The sequence below is a fragment of the Xenopus laevis genome, chromosome 5L, assembly GCF_017654675.1.
Source record: "Xenopus laevis strain J_2021 chromosome 5L, Xenopus_laevis_v10.1, whole genome shotgun sequence".
Classification (NCBI taxonomy): domain Eukaryota; kingdom Metazoa; phylum Chordata; class Amphibia; order Anura; family Pipidae; genus Xenopus; species Xenopus laevis.
In genome coordinates this window covers 19,286,320-19,306,971 of record NC_054379.1, presented here as the reverse complement: position 1 = coordinate 19,306,971, position 20,652 = coordinate 19,286,320, and the positions used below count along the sequence as shown (strand labels likewise).

The following is a 20,652-nucleotide window of genomic DNA, read 5'->3' as shown; positions in this document are numbered from 1 at the left end:
TTTATCATATCCCAAAGCTGATAAAAATCCAAAAATATGCCATCTCAAACCTGTCGAGGTCATGCAGAAGTCAATGGCAGTTGTCCACGAAGTTGTTTCTTGACATTGTGATTTTTGCTTGATAATCCAAAAAATTCAGGGTTTTTGTCCGATAAGCCGAAAAAGTTGAGGTTTTTGCAGTGAAACCTTGATCTTCTTTGGGTCCTCTTCCTCCCCTTTGGCAATTCACTGCACTTTTGGCACATTCGTAGCTGCTCTAACGGCGCTCCCTTACAGATGAAGAGTGAAGATCAGGAAGATGGCACCCATGATCTCTGCAACGGATATTTCAGCAATGTTTTTAGGACACTTTTAGGTGTAATGAACTATGGGGGGGAAGCAGGGAGGGTTGCTATCTAGGGAAGTAGGTAGGGGCTTTTCTTATTGTTACCCACAACCGGAGCCCACACTCCAGTTGGGGGTAACAATAGTTTTCTTTTTTTTTTGCTCATTATGCACATTACGTCAGGAGCGCAGCATAAAGTAAAGGTCGCTAGCACAGAGAGCTTCCTCCCGGTGCGAGTGAGCTAGCGCTGGTGAGGGGCAATTTTTTTTTTTTTTTAAAAGAAAACTAGTTAGCCCCAACTGGAGTGGGGACTCTTTTAGCCCACACCTTTGATTGGGGATACTATTTTTGCCCAACAGGTGCCCTGCAAAGCCAGTAAAATACCAACCGGGTAGCAACCCTACTCCCCCACCATCCAAACACCCCTGTGGTGCTGGAGCCCAGGGCAAGCGCTCTTAACGCCCAACCAAAACATCATTTGGGGACAAAGGAAGGAAACTACAGCTTTCCTTCCCCACAGGTCAATGTTTGGTAAATAAAATGCATATTTTCCTACAAACTACAGCAGCACCGAGCCTTAATCCTCAAGAAGTGGCCCCAAAGCGCAATATATGGATCCACTTTATTTTCAGGAGCACCAGGGTTGCCAGGTCTAATTTGCAAAACCAGCCAAAGTCAGCTACAAAACCAGCCAAGAGGCACTTCAAAATTAGCCCAAAAAAAGCACGTGTAGTAAAAAAAAAAGTCTAAAACAATAAACGAATATATGTGAAAAATAAAAATTTCAAATTTTCACTGATTTGCTCATTTTTCCATGAAGCAAAATGGGACAGATCCTCCCTCCACTAGGGGCGTAACTACAGAGGGGGGCACCAGGAGGTATAGGGGCCCCATAAGTTCCTAATACACATACAATTCTAATATATATTGGTAAAACACGTCAACCTCTAGACCAGTGACCCCCAACCAGTAGCTCGTGAGTAACATGTTGCTCCCCAACCCTTGGATGTTGCTCCCAGTGGCCTCAAAACAGGTGTTTATTTTTGAATTCCTGGCTTGGAGGCAAGTTTTGGTTGTATAAAAACCTGGTGTACTGCCAAACAGAGCCTCCTGTAGTCTGTCAGTCCACATGGGGGCTATCAAATAGCCAATCACAGCCCTTATTTTGTACCCCAGAAACTTTTTGCATACCCGTGCTGCTCCCCAACTCTTTTTATTTTTGAATGTGGCTCACAGGTAAAAGGCTGGGGACCCCTGCTCTAGACATTTTGGTGGCCAGCAGATTTTTGCCCCAAAATTGTCTGAAATTGAGTCGTTACTGGAAAATGCGAGAATGCTTAAGAGGAGTATGAGACTGGGGTACAGCGCACAAAATCTGGTAACTCCAGACTTCTACAAAACGTAGTCCCATTGCATGCTGGGTATTGTAGTCACATTAAACTTGGCAAACAACTACATTACCCAAAATGCATTGGGAGATACAGGCTTAGCACATTAGGGGAAAAAAAGGCAAAAAACCTAGCCAAAAGCCCAAGAAGTAGCCTAAATCCTTGCCTTGGCTAGTTTGTACTTTCAAAACACGCCTAGGATTTAAATTAGTAGCCCAATTTGGCTAGAAAACCACCAACCTGGCAACCCTGCCCAAACCCAACTTTCCCATCATCCCTAGCGCGCACACTGGGAAGTGGAACTAAGTAGCCAAACTCCCGCCTCATTAACCAACCCGTCCTACAGCAAAACACACCCGCCCACACACAGGCCCGCCTCCTGCGTCAGAGCTCAAGCGACCGCATGACGTCATCCCGCGGTGACCCGAAGCTGTCACCTGGAACCTGTGGGAATCTGGGATTTAGGAGCTCGGAACTCTCCGCTCGAGGCTGCTCCATGGGGTGTGTAGGCTCGGGGAAGGAAGAAAGCGGTGCGGCTGAGTGAATGAGCCAGGGACTCCACGGGCAGGTAAATATTCACAGCCTGGAGCTGCTGGTCCCTGTACTTTATTACCTTTACTCTGAGTCTTCCAATTGGTCCCTGTATAGTTGGGGGTGCAGCTGCAGGCTCTATATATCCTTCCGCTGATCTACATATCCTTCCGCTGAGAGTCCCTCTGCTTCCTGCTGAGGCTGCAACTATAGGTCACTTTACAGGTCTGGAGGGCCTTATAAACCGGCACAACCTGGAGGGGCATTATGAGGCTTGGAGTATCCATTATTGAAGGGGCTTCAATAACTTAACTTTTACTATGAAGTAGAGAATTCTATTCTGAGACAATTTACAATTGGTTTTATTTGTAATTGTTGAACTATTTCGCTTTATGTTCAGCAGCTCTCCAGATTGCAGTTTTGTTGGCAGCTAACCGGTTGCTAGGAACTACATTGCCCTAGCAACCAGATAGTGATTTGAATGGGAGACTGGAATATGCACAGGAGGGTGCCTGAATAGAAAGATAAGTAATAATAAGTAGTAATTTCAATAAAATTGTAAAATCACAGAGCATTAGTTTTTTTTTGGGCTTGTTGGGTCAGTGAACCCCACTTGAAAGCTGAAAAGTAAATGGGGAAAAAAACTATAAAACATAAAAAATGAATGAATGAAATGAATCAAGGCAAGCCCCAGTGAAAGTAGACAGAGGATTTGCCTAGAATTTATACATGTCTGGTAAGCGTCAGGAATAGTAAAGCCAGATTAGACTTTGCCAACCAACATCTAACAAAGCCTGCCCAATTTATGAACAATATTTCATGGAGAGCTGAAGATCAGCATGTACCAGAATGATGGGATGAAACGAGTATAGAGAAGGGAAGGAACAGGCCATGATCTGAAGCATACCCCATTATTGGTGGAAGCAATGTTATGGCACATTCATGTTTGGCTGCCAAGGGAGCTAGGTCATTAGTTTTTATTAATGATATGACTACTGATAGCACAGCAGAATTAATCAAAAAATGTATAGGTCTATACTATCTGCTAAATGCTACAAAAGTGACAGGGTCACAGTACATATAAAGATATATGAATCGAATATTCTTTGATGGCTGAGTTAGTCACCTGATGTGAACCCAACTGCATTTCACTGCTGAGGACAATTTAGAAGAGTCCTGCACTGATCTAGTTGGACATACCCGTGCCTGACCCAGGACCAGCTGACCTGTAACTCGGCCCAGCACCCAATACATCCCTCTACCCGACCTGGACTGCAAAGAGTAAATGCACCTTCCAACCCAGGACCTGCAAAGCCAGATGTGACGTTTTTGCAGACCGGAAATAACATTACTCCTGAATAACAAGGGAAGAAAAACAGGGGAGGATGGTAGAGATCAGTCTTGCACCTTAGCTGGGTACCCAGGCTGGAGTTATCTGCAACTGAATCTGCTTTATTGAAGGCCTCGCACAGCATCACTAGGAAGGAATCCGAGCATTCGGTGATGTCTGTGAGTTCCCGACTTCAGTCAGTGATTGACTGCTAAGGATTATCATCACAGTAGCCTGGACCATTGGTTGGGGAAAATATTTTCACCCCTTTAGATTGAAACACAGCCCTGTCCTACTTTATAGTTTGAATTACATCTTGTGCAAATACAATAGGATGAGCACTACATAAAGGATTCCACTCCCCAGTAATAACAACAAAATAGTATGTTTGCGCTTCCTTCAAAAAGGGAAAAGAGAAATTCGCCAATCCCCTGAGTCTCTCACAGTCCCCACCAGCTTGTTGTCTCCATAGATCAGGCTGTATTTTGACTTGTGTCATACTGCTGTTGGCTTGTGTACTGAAATGTTGCTTGATCTCTCCCACCGCTGATATCACCTCTTCACTCAGGATCCTATAGTCCCTCTTACCGGACAACATCGCTCTCAGTCTGCCGCCTCCCGTTCCTCTCATGTACATGCGCCACTTCACTTCCTGGATCTCCCACTCTGTCTATGGATTCTCCACTGGGTCAATTCGCAAAGCTTTAACGCTGTGAACTAGAGCTCTCAGGAAGTGGCTTCTCTGAGAGCTCTAATGCACAGCGCTAAAGCTTTGCGAATTGACTCGGTGGAGGATCTGTAGACTGTGGAAGATCCAGGAACGTGTGTTTGAGAGGAACAGGAGGCGGCGGACTGTGAGCAAGGTTGTCCGGTGAGAGGGACTGTTACGCGTTCATCACTACAGGATCCTGAGTGTGGAGTGTGTCCTACTTTATGTCTAAGATTCTTCCCTTCTGTTTATACTAAGCACTGTGGCAAAGATCCTATCTGATCCCAATTGTAATCCATTCTAGCTATCTGTATAACAGAGCATTCTGTCCCAGTGGCTGCACAAATCCTATCTGATCCCCATTGTAAGCAGCAGTCCTGTCCTGCTTTATGGCAGCTGAGATTCTAGCTATCTGTATAACAGAGCATTCTGTCCCAGTGGCTGCACAAATCCTATCTGATCCCCATTGTAAGCAGCAGTCCTGTCCTGCTTTATGGCTGAGATTCTAGCTATCTGTATAACAGAGCATTCTGCCCAGTGGCTGTACAGATCCTATCTGATTCCCATTGTAAGCAGCAGTCCTGTCCTGCTTTATGGCTGAGATTCTAGCTATCTGTATAACAGAGCATTCTGTCCCAGTGGCTGCACAGATCCTATCTGATTCCCATTGTAAGCAGCAGTCCTGTCCTGCTTTATGACTGAGATTCTAGCTATCTGTATAACAGAGCATTCTGTCCCAGTGGCTGCACAAATCCTATCTGATCCCCATTGTAAGCAGCTGTCCTGTCCTGCTTTATGGCAGCTGAGATTCTAGCTATCTGTATAACAGAGCATTCTGTCCCAGTGGCTGCACAAATCCTATTTGATCCCCATTGTAAGCAGCAGTCCTGGCCTGCTTTATGGCTGAGATTCTAGCTATCTGTATAACAGAGCATTCTGTCCCAGTGGCTGCACAGATCCTATCTGATTCCCATTGTAAGCAGCAGTCCTGTCCTGCTTTATGGCATATTTTGTGCTCATTTAATCAAACATTCATTGGCCTAAGGCAATCTTTGAACACATTTACTTTTGTTAAGAGACATTCAGAACTGAATATTGAAAAGGCGTAGAAGGAAATTAGGCTGCATAAAAAAAGATCACGGTACTGCACTGTATGAAGCAAGGTGACCTGTTTTTGACTCCTAGCAAACCAGGTACACTGTAGCACACCACACTTGAAGATCAGTGCATCAAATTTTCTTTATTGGCCCCAAACAAAGTAGATACATGCAAGCCTTGCATGTATCTACTTTGTTTGGAGCCAATAAAGAAAATTTGATGCACTGATCTTCAAGTGTGGTGTGCTACAGTGTACCTGGTTTGCTACATGTATTATTGGATCACAGGCGGATGATCCTCTCACTGTTAAAGTACCCTACCCAGCAAAAAGGGTTTTCTACAGGTGGAAGCTCTCCATATTTGTGTGGAATCGCTGTTTTTGACTCCTGACCTGTGGGCTAAAAACTCAATATAGCTCAAGCTATTTCCTGTTTGTCTTTTGTAAAACAAAACACACCTTCCAATGGGTCTGTTTCTTGCATATAAAATTATTTGGCACAGTTTTTTCCCCATTTAATTCATGAGTGACTAGAGGCTTTCTAGCATGCTTTTTAACCCCTTGCTTACTGGCAGGTATGAAAGACTGAAGATTAAAGACCCAAGTAAATCCCCAGTGGCAATTTATTTAAATTACATTTTTATCCCACTGTTACTAAAGGCATCATCTCTCCCTACTATACCTGCTATCCCACAGTCACTCCCTTCCCAGAGACTATTATCCCACTGTTACTATAGGCACCATCTCTCCCTACTATACCTGCTATCCCACAGTCACACTCCCTTCCCAGAGACTATTATCCACTGTTACTATAGGCACCGTCTCTCCTTACTAAACCTGCTATCCAGGTCTGGACAGAGAATTAAAATAGGCCCTGGCATTTCAAGTGCACAGAGGCCCAAACAGCCCCTAAATAGTGACTTTCTATGGGGTCCTTATAGCAGCCCCTCTGGCATTTGCCAGAACCCACAGATTGCCAGTCCGGCCCTGCTGCTATCCCACAGTCACACTCCCTTCCCAGAGACTATTATCCACTGTTACTATAGGCACCATCTCTCCCTACTATACCTACTATCCCACAGTCACACTCCCTTCCCAGAGAATATTATCCCACTGTTACTAAAGGCACCATCTCTCCCTACTATACCTGTTATCCACAGTCACACTCCCTTCCCAGAGACTATTATCCCACTGTTACTATAGGTACCATCTCTCCCTACTATACCTACTATCCCACAATCACACTCCCTTCCCAGAGAATATTATCCCACTGTTACTAAAGGCACCATCTCTCCCTACTATACCTGTTATCCACAGTCACACTCCCTTCCCAGAGACTATTATCCACTGTTACTATAGGCACCATCTCTCCCTACTATACCTGCTATCCCACAGTCACACTCCCTTCCCAGAGACTATTATCCCACTGTTACTATAGGCACCATCTCTCCCTACTATACCTGCTATCCCACAGTCACACTCCCTTCCCAGAGACTATTATCCACTGTTACTATAGGCACCATCTCTCCCTACTATACCTGCTATCTCTCAGTCACACTCCCTTCCCAGAGACTATTATACCACTGTTACTATAGGCACCATCTCTCCCTACTATACCTGCTATCCCACAGTCACACTCTCTTCCCAGAGACTATTATCCACTGTTACTATAGGCACCATCTCTCCCTACTATACCTGCTATCCCACAGTCACACTCCCTTCCCAGAGACTATTATCCACTGTTACTATAGGTACCATCTCTCCCTACTATACCTACTATCCCACAGTCACACTCCCTTCCCAGAGAATATTATCCCACTGTTACTAAAGGCACCATCTCTCCCTACTATACCTGTTATCCACAGTCACACTCCCTTCCCAGAGACTATTATCCCACTGTTACTATAGGCACCATTTCTCCCTACTATACCTGCTATCCCACAGTCACACTCCCTTCCCAGAGACTATTATCCCTACTGTTACTATAGACACATCTCTCCCTACTATACCTGCTATCCCACAGCCACACTCCCTTCCCAGAGACTATTATCCACTATTACTATAGGCACCATCTCTCCCTACTATACCTGCTATCCCACAGTCACACTCCCTTCCCAGAGACTATTATCCACTGTTACTATAGGTACCATCTCTCCCTACTATACCTACTATCCCACAGTCACACTCCCTTCCCAGAGAATATTATCCCACTGTTACTAAAGGCACCATCTCTCCCTACTATACCTGTTATCCACAGTCACACTCCCTTCCCAGAGACTATTATCCCACTGTTACTATAGGCACCATTTCTCCCTACTATACCTGCTATCCCACAGTCACACTCCCTTCCCAGAGACTATTATCCCACTGTTACTATAGGCAACATCTCTCCCTACTATACCTGTTATCCACAGTCCCTTCCTAGACCTGAGAACAGAAAAGGATAAACAAACACTGCTTTAAATCGCAATTGCGTTTATAAATATTTAAAATTGTTTCTGTATGCTCAAAACCAGTTTTGTATGACTGTTTTTGCATGGAACTGATGCAGGTTTTGATTTCTGTAGTGGTTGTCTGAGACTCAAGAGTGAAATCGGAAACACAGTCTAAAATATTGCCTACGCCCCCCTCAGAGATTTCAAAAGCTTTGAAAACAGGAAGTGATTGTTATTATTGGATTCGGATAATTTCTAGGCCCTATAGAAAGCAGCACAGGGTGCAAAAAACAGCTCCCTCTATGGGGTCTAATGAAATGGACATAATAACCTAGGAAAAGGAGGACTGTAATACATGTAATTACTGTTCGGCCTGCTAGTGTCAGTTAATCAAGTAGTTTTGTTCCATTTCTGTTCTGACTGTGGCAGGAAGTGCTACAATGTGGCAATTATAGGAATTAGTCATGTCTTAATAACATGCATGGTGTTTGTCAGTGCTTAAAGGCAATGTAAACCCAAAGATAAAATATTTTACAGTAAATGAAAAAAAAAAATTCTAAGCAAATGAATATAGTGAAAATGTGTAATGAATGTGTATAGAAAAGTTGTTGATAATGATTCATCCAAAACAGTATTTTTTGGGTTTATGTTCCCTTTAACCATCCTGTAATTGTTTTGAATTTTAGAATAATTTAATACTAAGGGAATGTAATGCATTGCAACTTGTCTGGTTTCTTTGAACAATCATACCTGTAGCTTTAATGGGGAGATACAAGGCACAAATTGCCTCTGGGCACTTACTGTAAGGCCAAGGTATGTTGAGTCCCTGATATATATATTAGCAATAAAGCTTTTCTGCAGTGATTTCACTGGGTGTTAATGATTAATTCTATCTGGTGTGAGGACAGCTTCTTAGGTTATTACAATTCACGTTGTGTTCTCGTGTGCTGCAGAGTATTTGGCACTCTATGCACTGAAAGCTGTAATGAAAGAGAAAACTAAATCTAATCTTAAGACTCCTTAATGGTGTGGGAAAGGTAGGTGCTCAAAATCTTATCTATATGTCATAATTATGTAGTTGATTTATGAAATAGTCCTCCTCGCCCCCCCATGTTTTGCATTCACCGATTCAGTTTTTCCATTGGACGCATACAAATAGAATGATGGGTAAGTGGGAGGGGTGTTCCTCATACAGTATGTAGGTGTGTTTTACTGTAAACCCAATAATATATACAAATACACAGGTGCAGACGAAAGGGCCTGTCCCCAGAATGATGTACTGTATGCAATGGAATAAACGCAGGGGAGAAACGCACATTGCAGAGTCTCAATTTGCATTAAACCCAAGAGATGAAATCATGTCATTTTACTCAAAGTGCACTTTGAACAGTTTTGCAATTTACAGTAATTTTACATTAATAGTTATTTCAGAGATATTTGCAGTTTTATATCGTTAATATCAGATTTTTTGGCTAAACAGCTATCTTTGAAAGTCATACTATCCATGACTCAAGGGTTAAGGGACATGCAAGGCTGAATTTTCTAGGCAGTACCAGACATCAACTACCTCTTCGTCATCACTAGTCTCCAAAGAGAGGGGTTTACCCTCCCACTCAGCTTCACCGTCAAATTTAAATGCTGTATAGGCACCAGAGGACCACCCACTTAAATTTTCACCTTAGGCATGGGCCTTTTGGTGCCTTTATATATGGCACTGCTGACTAGTGATGTGCGGGCTGGCCCAATACCCCAGGACCCGCGGGTTTACCCGCACATCACTACTGCTGACATACAGGTTGTGAAAAGTCTGTTAGAGTGGCTGACTTTTAAAGAGAGCTGTTGAGTCAAAAGCCTGGTATGAGCTGGCTAAAACTGCTAATATCTCAGAAACCACAAACATTAGAAAATCACTAAATACTGAAAAAGTGCTCAGAGTAGCTTTCTGAGTACTTTTATATGAATTACTTTTTGGGGTTATGATCGATTTTAAAGGAGAAGGAAAGCTACCAAAGCAATTTATTGCTAATATATTAGCCGCAAGCTATAACACTATATTTATTCTTCAGAATGCTTTACCATACCTGAATAAACAGCTCTAGAAGCTCACTCTGTTTATTTAGGATAGCAGCTACCATATTAGCTTAGTCACACTACTTCCTGTCTGAGTCTCTCCCTTCTCACACATAGCTCTGGGCTCAAATTACAGAAAGGAGGGGAGAAGGGATGGGGAGAGGGAGAGAGGAGCAAACTAAGCATGCTCAAGCCCTAGCCCTGGAGGTTTAAGCTGAAAGAAGGAAGTCTGTTACAGAAGTCCATGTTTACACAATAGAAGCAAAGAAATGCTTTTTCTTTTGAGGACTCGGAGCAACCTTATTTTGAGTGTTTACTGGTGTATTTATATAGACCTTTCTGATAAAGCATAATTAAATGTAGCCTTTCCTTCTCCTTTGAAGGAATTGTTCAGTATGAAAATATAAATTGGCTAAATAGATAGCCCATGCAAAATAAAAAAAATGTTTCTAATATAGTTAGTCAAAAATGTAATGTATAAAGGCTGGAGTCACTAGATGTCTAACATAATAGCCAGGACACTACTTCCTGCTTTTCAGCTCTCTTGTTTTCCACTGATTGGTTACCAGGCAGTAACCAATCTAGAGACTTGAGGGGAGGCACATGGGCCATAACTGTTGCTTTTGAATCTGAGCTGAATGCTGAGGATCAATTGCAAACTCACTGAACAGTTATGTCCCATGTGGCCCCCCCTTAAAGTCGCTGACTAACTCGGCGTTAGAGAGCTGAGCAGGAAGTAGTGTTCTGTTATGTTAAGTTAGACATTCAGTCACTCCAGCCTTTATACATTACATTTTTGGTTAACTATATTAAAAGCATTTTTTATTCTGCACAGCCTATTTATTTACCCAGTTTATATACTGAACTATTCCTTTAAGTGATCCAGGTATACCATGGTAAGAAGGTGTGGCCTATAACAGGTAACTTATGTATTAGTGTTTGTCAACATGGAACATTTTCTAATTGGACCAGTGTTGTTAGTGGAGTACCGCAGGGCTCTGTACTAGGTCCCTTGCTTTTTAACTTGTTTATTAATGACCTGGAGGTGGGCATTGAAAGTACTGTTTCTATTTTTGCAGATGATACTAAATTGTGCAGACCTATAGGTTCCATGCAGGATGCTACCACTTTGCAGAGTGATTTGTCTAAATTGGAAAACTGGGCAGCAAACTGGAAAATGAGGTTCAATGTTGATAAATGCAGGTTATGCACTTTGGCAAAAATAATATAAATGCAAGTTATACACTAAATGGCAGTGTGTTGGGAGTTTCCTTAAATGAGAAGGATCTTGGGGTTTTTGTAGATAACACGTTGTCTAATTCTGGGCAGTGTCATTCTGTGGCTACTCAAGCAAATAAAGTTCTGTCTTGCATTAAAAATGGCATTAACTCAAGAGATGAAAACATAATTATGCCTCTTTATAGGTCCCTGGTAAGGCCTCATCTGGAGTATGCAGTGCAGTTTTGGACTTCATGAGCTGGAGAGAGTGCAGAGACGAGCAACTTAATTGGTTAGAGGGATGGAAGACTTAAATTATGTCTTCAAGGTTGTCAAGGAGACTGTCAAGGTTGCGGTTGTTTTCTCTGGAAAAAAGGTGCTTGTGAGGGGACATGATTACACTTTACAAGTACATTAGAGGACATTATAGACAAATGGCAGGGGACCTTTTTACCCATAAAGTGGATCACCGTACCAGAGGCCTCCCCTTTAGACTAGAAGAAAAGAACTTTCATTTGAAGCAACGTAGGGGGTTCTTCACAGTCAGGACAGTGAGGTTGTGGAATGCACTGCCGGGTGATGTTGTGATGCTGATTCAGTTAATGCCTTTAAGAATGGCTTGGATGATTTTTTGGACAGACATAATATCAAAGGCTATTGTGATAATAAACTCTATAGTATAGGTATGGGTATATAGAATTTGTGTGAAAGTAGGGAGGGGTGTGTGTGTATGAATGCTGGGTTTCAATTGGAGGGGTTGGACTTGATGGACTTTGTCTTTTTTCAACCCAATTCAACTATGTAACTATGTCATGCAAGATCTTTTTAACATAACGACATACAGTAACTATAGTAATGGGCTCAATAAGTATCAATATCTAGCCAAGAATGTGAAGGCCCGCAGTCCACCCTATATTTGTCTTTTGAGAGTTATAAAAAGATCAGACATGTTTGTAAGGTATATCAGTAGAAAATATGATTGTGCAAGTCATCATTGTCTACGTGTTAAAATGCATATACCGGTACTGACAATATATCTGACAGTTGTGGGGATTAACGTTCTACGTGTGCCGGCCAGGTGGCATTCTTTAGATCTCAGGGAAGGGAAGCTTGCCTGGTTATTCAGGAACTACTTGTTTAATTCTCCTCAACATCCTTTGTGCTGAGCTCAAAACAGTGACCTTTTACTTTCAAATCATAAATGCCTTGGATATTTCTTCTTCTAAGGTGAAAGGCAAGGTTTTTGGTAAAATTTGCTGACATGTACTCTGTTCAGAATAGCAGACTGTCTGCCACCCAGTTGGAAAAGACGTCCTAGTATGATTGGTATGTGATTGATATTCTGCTGGGTAGTCTTGCAGCCTGGTCACATCTGTGTATTGGTTACCAGTCTATTTCACAGACCCTTCACCCTATTGTTATATTACTATAAAAGTGCATGGTGAAAATGTATTGAACAATATTGTCTGCAGTGATGTACATCTCTAGAGGTTGTGATCATATCGGGGCTGCATTGTGCAGTCACATGAACTTCCCCCCCCAAAGTTTCACAGATTTCACCCTGTGACTCGATGGCACATTTTGACTCAGGATTGTTGCCAAGCTTTCTATGCTTTTACCAGCTAGATGTTAGTGTTGTTAGTGTAGTAAGTTGTTAGTTAACTGTGTTCATGAACTCTTTTTTTCTGTTTTTTTTCCCTTTGGTTGTAAAAACACAATATTCTGCACAGTGAGCCATATATATTTCGGAAAGTTTCCATTCTGATTGCTCTGATTAGGTTCTGACTAATACAGTGAACATTGACACGCTTACTTGAGTTATCTCCTTTCACTCCTAGCCAGAGCATAGGGCTTTGAGAAAGCAACACCAGTGGATTCTGTTACAAGTTTGGGCTCTTGCTTCTCCACTTCTTCATTTCCTCTTCCTCAGTGTTTCTTCTCGATAATATTCTTTGTTTTCCTGGCTTCCTTCATACTTGGGGTTCCATAGCAGTTCTTGCATCTCCACTGCACTTTGATCCTTTGGCAGACACCTTTACCACTTCCTCCTCTTCATCTGATTGGTGGTATGCTCCGTCTTTACGTCTACTCAGGTTTTCATTGGAGATTATGTTGGGCCATGACACAACAAGGAACATTCTCAAGCATCAGTTGTCAACGATTTAGAGGCTGTTGGTTATTTCCAGGATCACATTCCAAGTTCCGCAGCCATATAAGAGTACAGCCTTGATATTTGTCCTAAAAATTGTATTTTGGGGACAATGACTGAATGTTGAATTCAACATTATAGTTCCCTGGGGAAGAACCCCATGCAAAGCAGATATATTACATTGTTTTGGATGATCTGCTGGCTGCCGTCTACCATCTAAACCTGCCACAGAAGGCATTCTCTTTATGCGCTGTGCAGTTTTTGTATGAATTAAAGGACAAGAAATGGTGTAACTTAAGTAAGGTGTATCAGAAAATTCCATGTTAAAAGCACCAGTAACACTCACTGTACTTCTACAAGGTACAGGAGTATCAAAATGAACCTTTTGTTGCACCTGCTCTACATGAGAGCATCTCCGATCCAGGCCATGTTTGATGTTCACTATTGATGGGCTAATTTGACAGTTTTTATGCACGCGACTATTCTGACGCGCAGCCAAATATTTATGATGCGGTGGATTTCTTGCCGGCAAATTTTCGTGAATTTATTCGCAGGTTGCGAAATGCGGAAATTCGCAGCTGGTGAATTTATTTGTCCATCATTAATGTTCACAAATTAGTCTGCCCTCTGATTATCTCATAAAAAGATTACAAACATCAAAAAAAAATTCTTCTGTTTCAGTAGTTTAGACATGGTTCCAAAACGATCTAAGAGAGAATATAAAGCCCTTCAAATATCGGCCTAATTGACCTTCAAGCTGGGCTTCTTGGTATATCCTTTGAGAGCTAATAGGCATACTAATTTTACTTCAACTGTCCCCTAACCTGGGTCCCCCCAACTGTTGCTTTTGATGCATTTGGGGGACAGCCCCACGGTAGAGTCCTGCGCGGGTCCATTTTTTGGGACCTGTACACGACCTGTACCCGCAACCTGCAATCCACAACCCGGACCTGCAACCTGCATTCTTACCCACTTGGAATCGCTACCCGACCCTACCCGCAAGTACCTTATCCGCAACCTGGACCCGCGACCCGCTGACCATCAAGAATCAGGAACTGCTGTCATTGTAAACCGGAAGTGACGTCATCAGAAGCAGACATGATCAGAAAAAAAGGAGTAAAACAGGAAGTGCTGTCATTGTAAACCGGAAGTGACGTAAATGGAAGTAGACGTGACCAGAAAAAAGGAGTAACTATCTCTATTAAGAAGATCCGACCCGCAGGGTACCGCAGGTTTTTGCTGGTACACAACCCGCTGCAGGACTCTACCCCACAAATTGGGAACCAGTGCTTTACATTGCAGAGGGAAATCTCAATATAACCTTCTAACCTTCCTACAGTGGAAGACATTCCAATGCAGGTTTCTTATTGAGGTTTTTGTTTTTCCTCTTTTAGAGAATGCTAAAATTAAATTTTTTCTGTTTAGTAGGAAATGATTGCTCAATAGAAATGACCAAAGTTTCTGGATCTTCCCCTTTATTATCCGACCCACCAGTCCTCGTTTTTCCTTGAGTAAATACAATAAAAAGACAAAGTTTAAGTTTAGTAGGAAATGAGCCCAGCTCTGTGGCTTTTTATCTTGGGTAGCTCCTATAGTGCACATTTGTTGACTGATAGACTGTAGAACAGTGTAGGATTGTGACGCAGAGAGGCGTTGGGCAATATAACGTGAGGGCAGATAAAGTGACCTTGCTTGCGCCATGCTCTCCACTTCATGGTGTATGCTATCTTGCTCGCCTGTATGATGTTAATAATTAAATGTATTTTCTGCTGAAAGGTGAGTTTTTCGGCTCATTAGTATCTAGAACAAGTCCTGTTATAAACGTGATCTTTTCTCTCTACAGAATGCAAATTATACAAGCCGCAAATAATGCCCCCCCCCACACACACACACACACACTCTCTCGATATGTGTTTTTTTATTTTGATGATAAATGATCGTGCCCTTTAGAACATGTATTGCTGCGGCCATGCTGAAACTGAACTCCATGTCCCTGGAATGTACGTAATTAAGGTTAAACCTACAATACAGGTTGGTCCTAATCAGTTTTATAATTCAGTTTTTGCTATAAGCAGCCCTTTCCCTTTTGAAGGGTACAGAGGCTGTTTTCCCATAAACAAAATCAGTTCAGATGGATTGGTGTTTATTCACTACTGCTCCATCTGTCTTCTTACAAAAGGTGACACCAGCAGGTCTGGCACCGTAGCACAAGAACAGCTTATTGTTTTTACTGTCCCCTTATGTTCACAACTTGAAATTTCCGGTGCTGTGTTTGTATGTGGATAAAAAATGAAGCAAAGAAAGTTTAAAAACTTTCAAACCGGTTTCACTTGCAAAAACAGTTGAAAGTGCATATTGGAAAGATTTAGATTTTCTTTCATTAGGCTTAAGTTGATTTTTGGGCTGATATCCCTAATAATAATTGTTTTTTTTTTTATATTTTTTTGGCGCTAAATGGAGCATGCACTAAAAAGAAGAGTGGTAAAAACATTGCTGTTATCCAGCAAATGATCTACACATTGAGCTCAACCCTCTTAGCATTCTTGTCACTTCCCTCTAGATAAATTATAACTGAGGACATTTTTCCTTCATAGGGTTAGGGTAACTTCAGACGCAATTGACGATGGTGTTTTACCCATGATGCAACGTTTCCAGCATAATTGCAGCTGCAAGAGGTACCGTAGTTGCTGCCGATGTGTCGTTATCCATGCCATTGTGCTTGAATCGGATGCATTTAAGTTGAGCGTTTATGTCCTGGTTGGCGTCATTTCCAGTGCTTGGCACCAAAATAACATCTGGCCCTGATTCTTTAGGCACATGTATTGGTGCTTGCTGCTGTGGAAATCCTGGAGCCACCAGCAGCTTGGAGACAGCTGCAGTTGCAGTCGTAAATAAGCCCTATAGACTTCTTAAAGGGACAGTATACACCTAAACACTCCTTTGCTAAAAACGGGGTTGAGAAAATAGGACTTGTGTTGAAAATGTGTAATCAATTTCATTGTATTAATCTGTAATCTTAATTAGATTTTATTATGTGTATTTTTTTCATATCTAAATACGTATTGTATACCCAGCATTCCATTCTCACTCATTTTTCAATAAACTTTCGAAATTGTTCAAGCACAAGTATTCATAGAAAAAGCATCCTTCTTTTTTGGGGGGGATGGGTATTTTTGGGATGATGCAAACCCATATCTGCCAGCGGTCCAATTTTTCATCCTCTGTGAACCTCCTGAATTTTAAACACAAAGGAGCGTACAGGGAGGTGAGCCATGTCTCTTTGGGGGGGGGGGTGCATTGGATATAATTAGCCTATAATAGGACACCAGGTCTGGGCTGAGAATCAAAATAGTCCCTGGCATTTCAGGTACACAGAGGCCAAAACAGCCCCCAACATGGCAAGTTACAGCAGCCCCTCTGCCATTTGCCAGAACCCACAGATTGCCAGTCAGGCCCTGTGGGACACAGTCTGTCATTCGAAACACACCTCACCTACAATCCATCCTAAAACCCAAACTTTCTTTTGTAAGCCCCTTTATTATCTGGACTGTCCCACAACAAAAAGATAGTTTGAAGGCCATGAGTTCTTGCCCACAAGAATTTGAAGATTAGACAACATGGCATTGAGACACCAATGCAGGGTGGACACAGTTGGCCAGATGAGGTCCTGTTACAGCAGTGGTTGCTGGGATTTTTTGGTTCAAGCCCTCCTTGAAGGATCAGCTTTTGTTCTGGGCTCCCTTAGTTCAAGATAAGGTTACAGATGTAGGGGAGACATTGGTGTATCAACCATCTCTCCATAACTAGGGCACACTGATTGCACCCTAACTGACTTCCTACCTAGTCTTTCAAGGGTATCTAGGAGCTTATGACGAAGTGCTCACAAAGCACGAAAAGCATAAGCCTACTTTTTGAGATTTTTTTTTGTTAAATAAAATACTGAAGTATTGGAGTGTAGTCCGGTTTGTGCCAGCCCACTGCTGCCCGTTGCCCCCTAGCTGAAGGTCTGGGACTTGAGCACCTGGACCCCCCCATTAATATTTGTAAGTTAACCATGTCTTTCTACTATGCCTTTTTGAAGTCGTTTATCTTGGAGATAGTACAGGTATTAGCTCCAACTCCCCACCACCACTGCTTTAGTCAATAAACCCAGGATGTAACTTTATTTAATTTTACTCGGCTTTGTCTGGGTAAGATTGCTGACTGCTGAATACTCTTCACATATTGTGGGCTATTTAAAGAGGAACCGACATCCACTGGAGGTCTTGGTATCAATCCATCGCACTACTGTAGACTTCATAGACATGTCACTGTTGGGGGAGAGCAGGCAAAGTTAAAAGGGCCATTTGTTTTACAGGGTTTGTGGTGGGTATTGTGAGATTGCACAGGGCTCCCACTTGAGGTAAGTGGCCACAGATCATCAGAGCTTTATTTTTGCTTTATAATTGGATGTTGCCTGAGATTGATATCCACTGCTGTTGCTCTGTAAATGTATTAATTTGGTTAATGTTCTTTCTGAGATGGTTTACAAAGGCTCTTTAAACAAACAGCATGTGCTACCAATAAAACGGAACGTGGCAATTAGATGTGATAGCGTGCATGCCTACTTGCTAACCATCGCGCTACTCAGCTACTGTATGTGAACGAGGCGCTGTCACAAGCTAATGATCAATTAAAAGTCATGAAAAGGCCTAGATGGCACACTCTGTTTTTCCAACTCAGCGCCACTGTATCCAAGATTTTTCACAGCCGTCGTCAAATTTGTGGGTATGTTAGCTATCTTGGAAAAACTGAAAAGCATTGATTTTCTTTCCATTAGATGAATCATCATTGTGACACATGGGGGAAAAAAACAGGTGTAACACTGGAGGGGCAATGTAATGAGTCGTCGGAGTGCTACCCTAATTCATTTTAGTGCTACTGCATTGTTTTGTTTTCTTGGATGGGGGGAGCTTATGTTCATTTAGTTTAATGAGGTTTATTTATTTTGTTGTGGATAAGGATACAGTCACGTGGAATCTTTTGGGTAATAACTAACGATTAATTCATTGTATGGATTAGAGGAATGTCTTCATAATAGAAGAGTTTAAATAAAACATAAGTTTCACCTCATTAATGTGAATACTGCCATTTGCAAGTGCAGTGCCTATGTTTTCACCTTTTTAAAATGAAAAACAGTTTGTTTTACTTCTGTGAAAAACACAGTTGTTATGTTCTATCGTGTCCTGACTGTACTGTAAGTCGGTTGCCTTGAGCAGAACAGTAGACTTTATCCTGTAATCGCCAGCCTGCAGTAAAGAAATAGGGGCATTACTGATGGTACCCTAAGACAGAGGATCTTGTTTACTAATATTGGAAATTAATATCTCCAGAGATGTTGCCCATGGCAACCAATCACCAATTCGATTCAAACAGTCACCTACAGGTTAGAAAACAAACGCAAAGGTCTGATTGGTTGATAAGGGCAACATCTCCGGAGATATTTATCTCCAGTGTTTGTAAACATGCCCCATGGACCGGGCTGTACACGTTGAATAACCCCTTTCTGATAAAGACAGCAGCTTATTGGCCTGTGTACAATGCCAATAAAATGGCCTTCCTAACCAATATCTGGTTGGAGTGTTCCCAGATGTCTGCATAGACTTCTAATGTGATGAAGTCATTGACCTCGGCTCTCAACACTCATGTTTACCAGATTTGACCCACCAACTGGTTGACCAGATTGGGTCATGCCTAAAAAGAAGCTAGTGTAGGCTGTATCCTTGGCATGGTCACTCTAGGAGCGAGAGATAGTCATGTATTTAGCAGAGCACCTTGAAACTCCACCAAGTAGTGTAGAGGCTTAGTAGCCTTACCATATTTCCACCAGTATATGAACTCGGCTTTGAAACAGGTGTCTGGTCCAAATTTCACTAAGTTAATGTCGCACTTAGGGGCAGATTTATTAGGGTCGAATTGAAAATTCTAATTTTTGAAATTTTCTTTATGGTCAAAACTCTCAAAATCTAATTATGAATAGACCAAACTCAATTTGAATCTTAATTCTAATTTTGAGATTTATCAAACCGTGGCCCTTTAAAAATTCGAATTAGACTATTCGCCACCTAAAACCTGGCAAGTTCAGAAGAAAGTGAAGAAAGAGGAAGCAGGAAGAAGATCTCTCTGTGGTGCTCACTGGTATAACCTCGGGTTGGTATAACCTCGGCCTGGGGTTTCAGTTAAGTCAATACAATCACTTGGGGGTGCCTAACATTTGGCACCCCCAAGTGCAAACCGACTTTCCTTCTCCTTTAAATAACCCCCAATCGAATTTCAAATATTTGAATTTATTATAGTAGGATCTTTGATAAATGTGCCTCCCTGTGTATTCTCCATCTCCACAAAGGCTAAGGAAATGAAAAAACAATTCTAGTGGTGGTTATAATGGACCTTGTTCATGTTGTTGTTGTTTTTATTTTTTTTTGCAGAGCCATGGTGTCATGGAGAGGGATATATTTTGTGCTTGCGTTGTTCCTGGGAAGCTTCTTCGGCAGCATTTTTATGCTGGGCCCTTTCCTCCCTTTGATGCTCGTGTCTCCGAGTTGGTATCGATGGATAACAGACCGGATTGTGGCCACCTGGCTGACTTTACCCGTGGTAAGAGCTTCCATTGCTGCACAGTCATATTCACTTGCAAAATAACAGGAACCTTGGCACATAACATCCGGCAAAGTCATTTCATTTCGCCGAGCAGTTGTGCAAATGTATTGTTTTGTGGGGTTTGTTTAGTAAAACCTGCTGCGGAAGACAAATGAAGCCAATTAACTTCCATCACGGAAATTCTCTTCACAGAGCTGCCGAGTCTCGCCAATTTAGAGACTTGTATGTTGTGTATTTACCTAAATCATTAATTCCAGTGCATGCATATGTGCCCATACACATGCTGTTCCTTTCATTATACTTTCTTTTTTTGTCAAGGTACAGATTTTACAGCCCAAAAAATATTTCCTCCATTACTGTATATTGTTATCATACCTGCCCACGTATGCTTTATAGCTATTAACCATTCCTATGTTTCCAGGGGCAGATTTTCTAATAGACTTAAGGCATGAAGATCCAAATTATGAATAACAGGTCCCATACCTGTATATAGTGAACAAAGTAGCCCCTATTGTAAAATATAAGGATATTATAAGTCACAGAGGAGTTTCATGATCATATAAAAGCACGAGGCTGATGGCCGTTTACTTTTAATAACCTCTTATTTTCCAACAAGGGGTACTTTATTTATTATAATACACAAGTTTTAGTGAGCCATGTGAGAAAAATGACATCACTACTCACCGTTTATAACTGATGACATCACTAGTCACCTTTTATCAGGATATTACAAGATATTGAAGGCTTTTGTGTATTATATGG

General features: G+C 41.9%; 1 protein-coding gene across 1 annotated transcript in view; it reads left to right on the top strand.

Annotated features, from left to right (window-relative positions):
- The first annotated feature begins 2,039 nt into the window (after positions 1-2,039).
- LOC108716497 (lysocardiolipin acyltransferase 1) overlaps positions 2,040-20,652 on the top strand; it is a 98,529-nt gene continuing 79,916 nt past the window's right edge. Inside the window, exons 1-2 of the mRNA XM_041562583.1 lie at positions 2,040-2,281; positions 19,719-19,887. Of these exons, the coding sequence (XP_041418517.1) occupies positions 19,723-19,887 (165 nt within the window). The 5' untranslated portion in view covers positions 2,040-2,281; positions 19,719-19,722. The remainder of the gene's footprint in view (positions 2,282-19,718; positions 19,888-20,652) is intronic.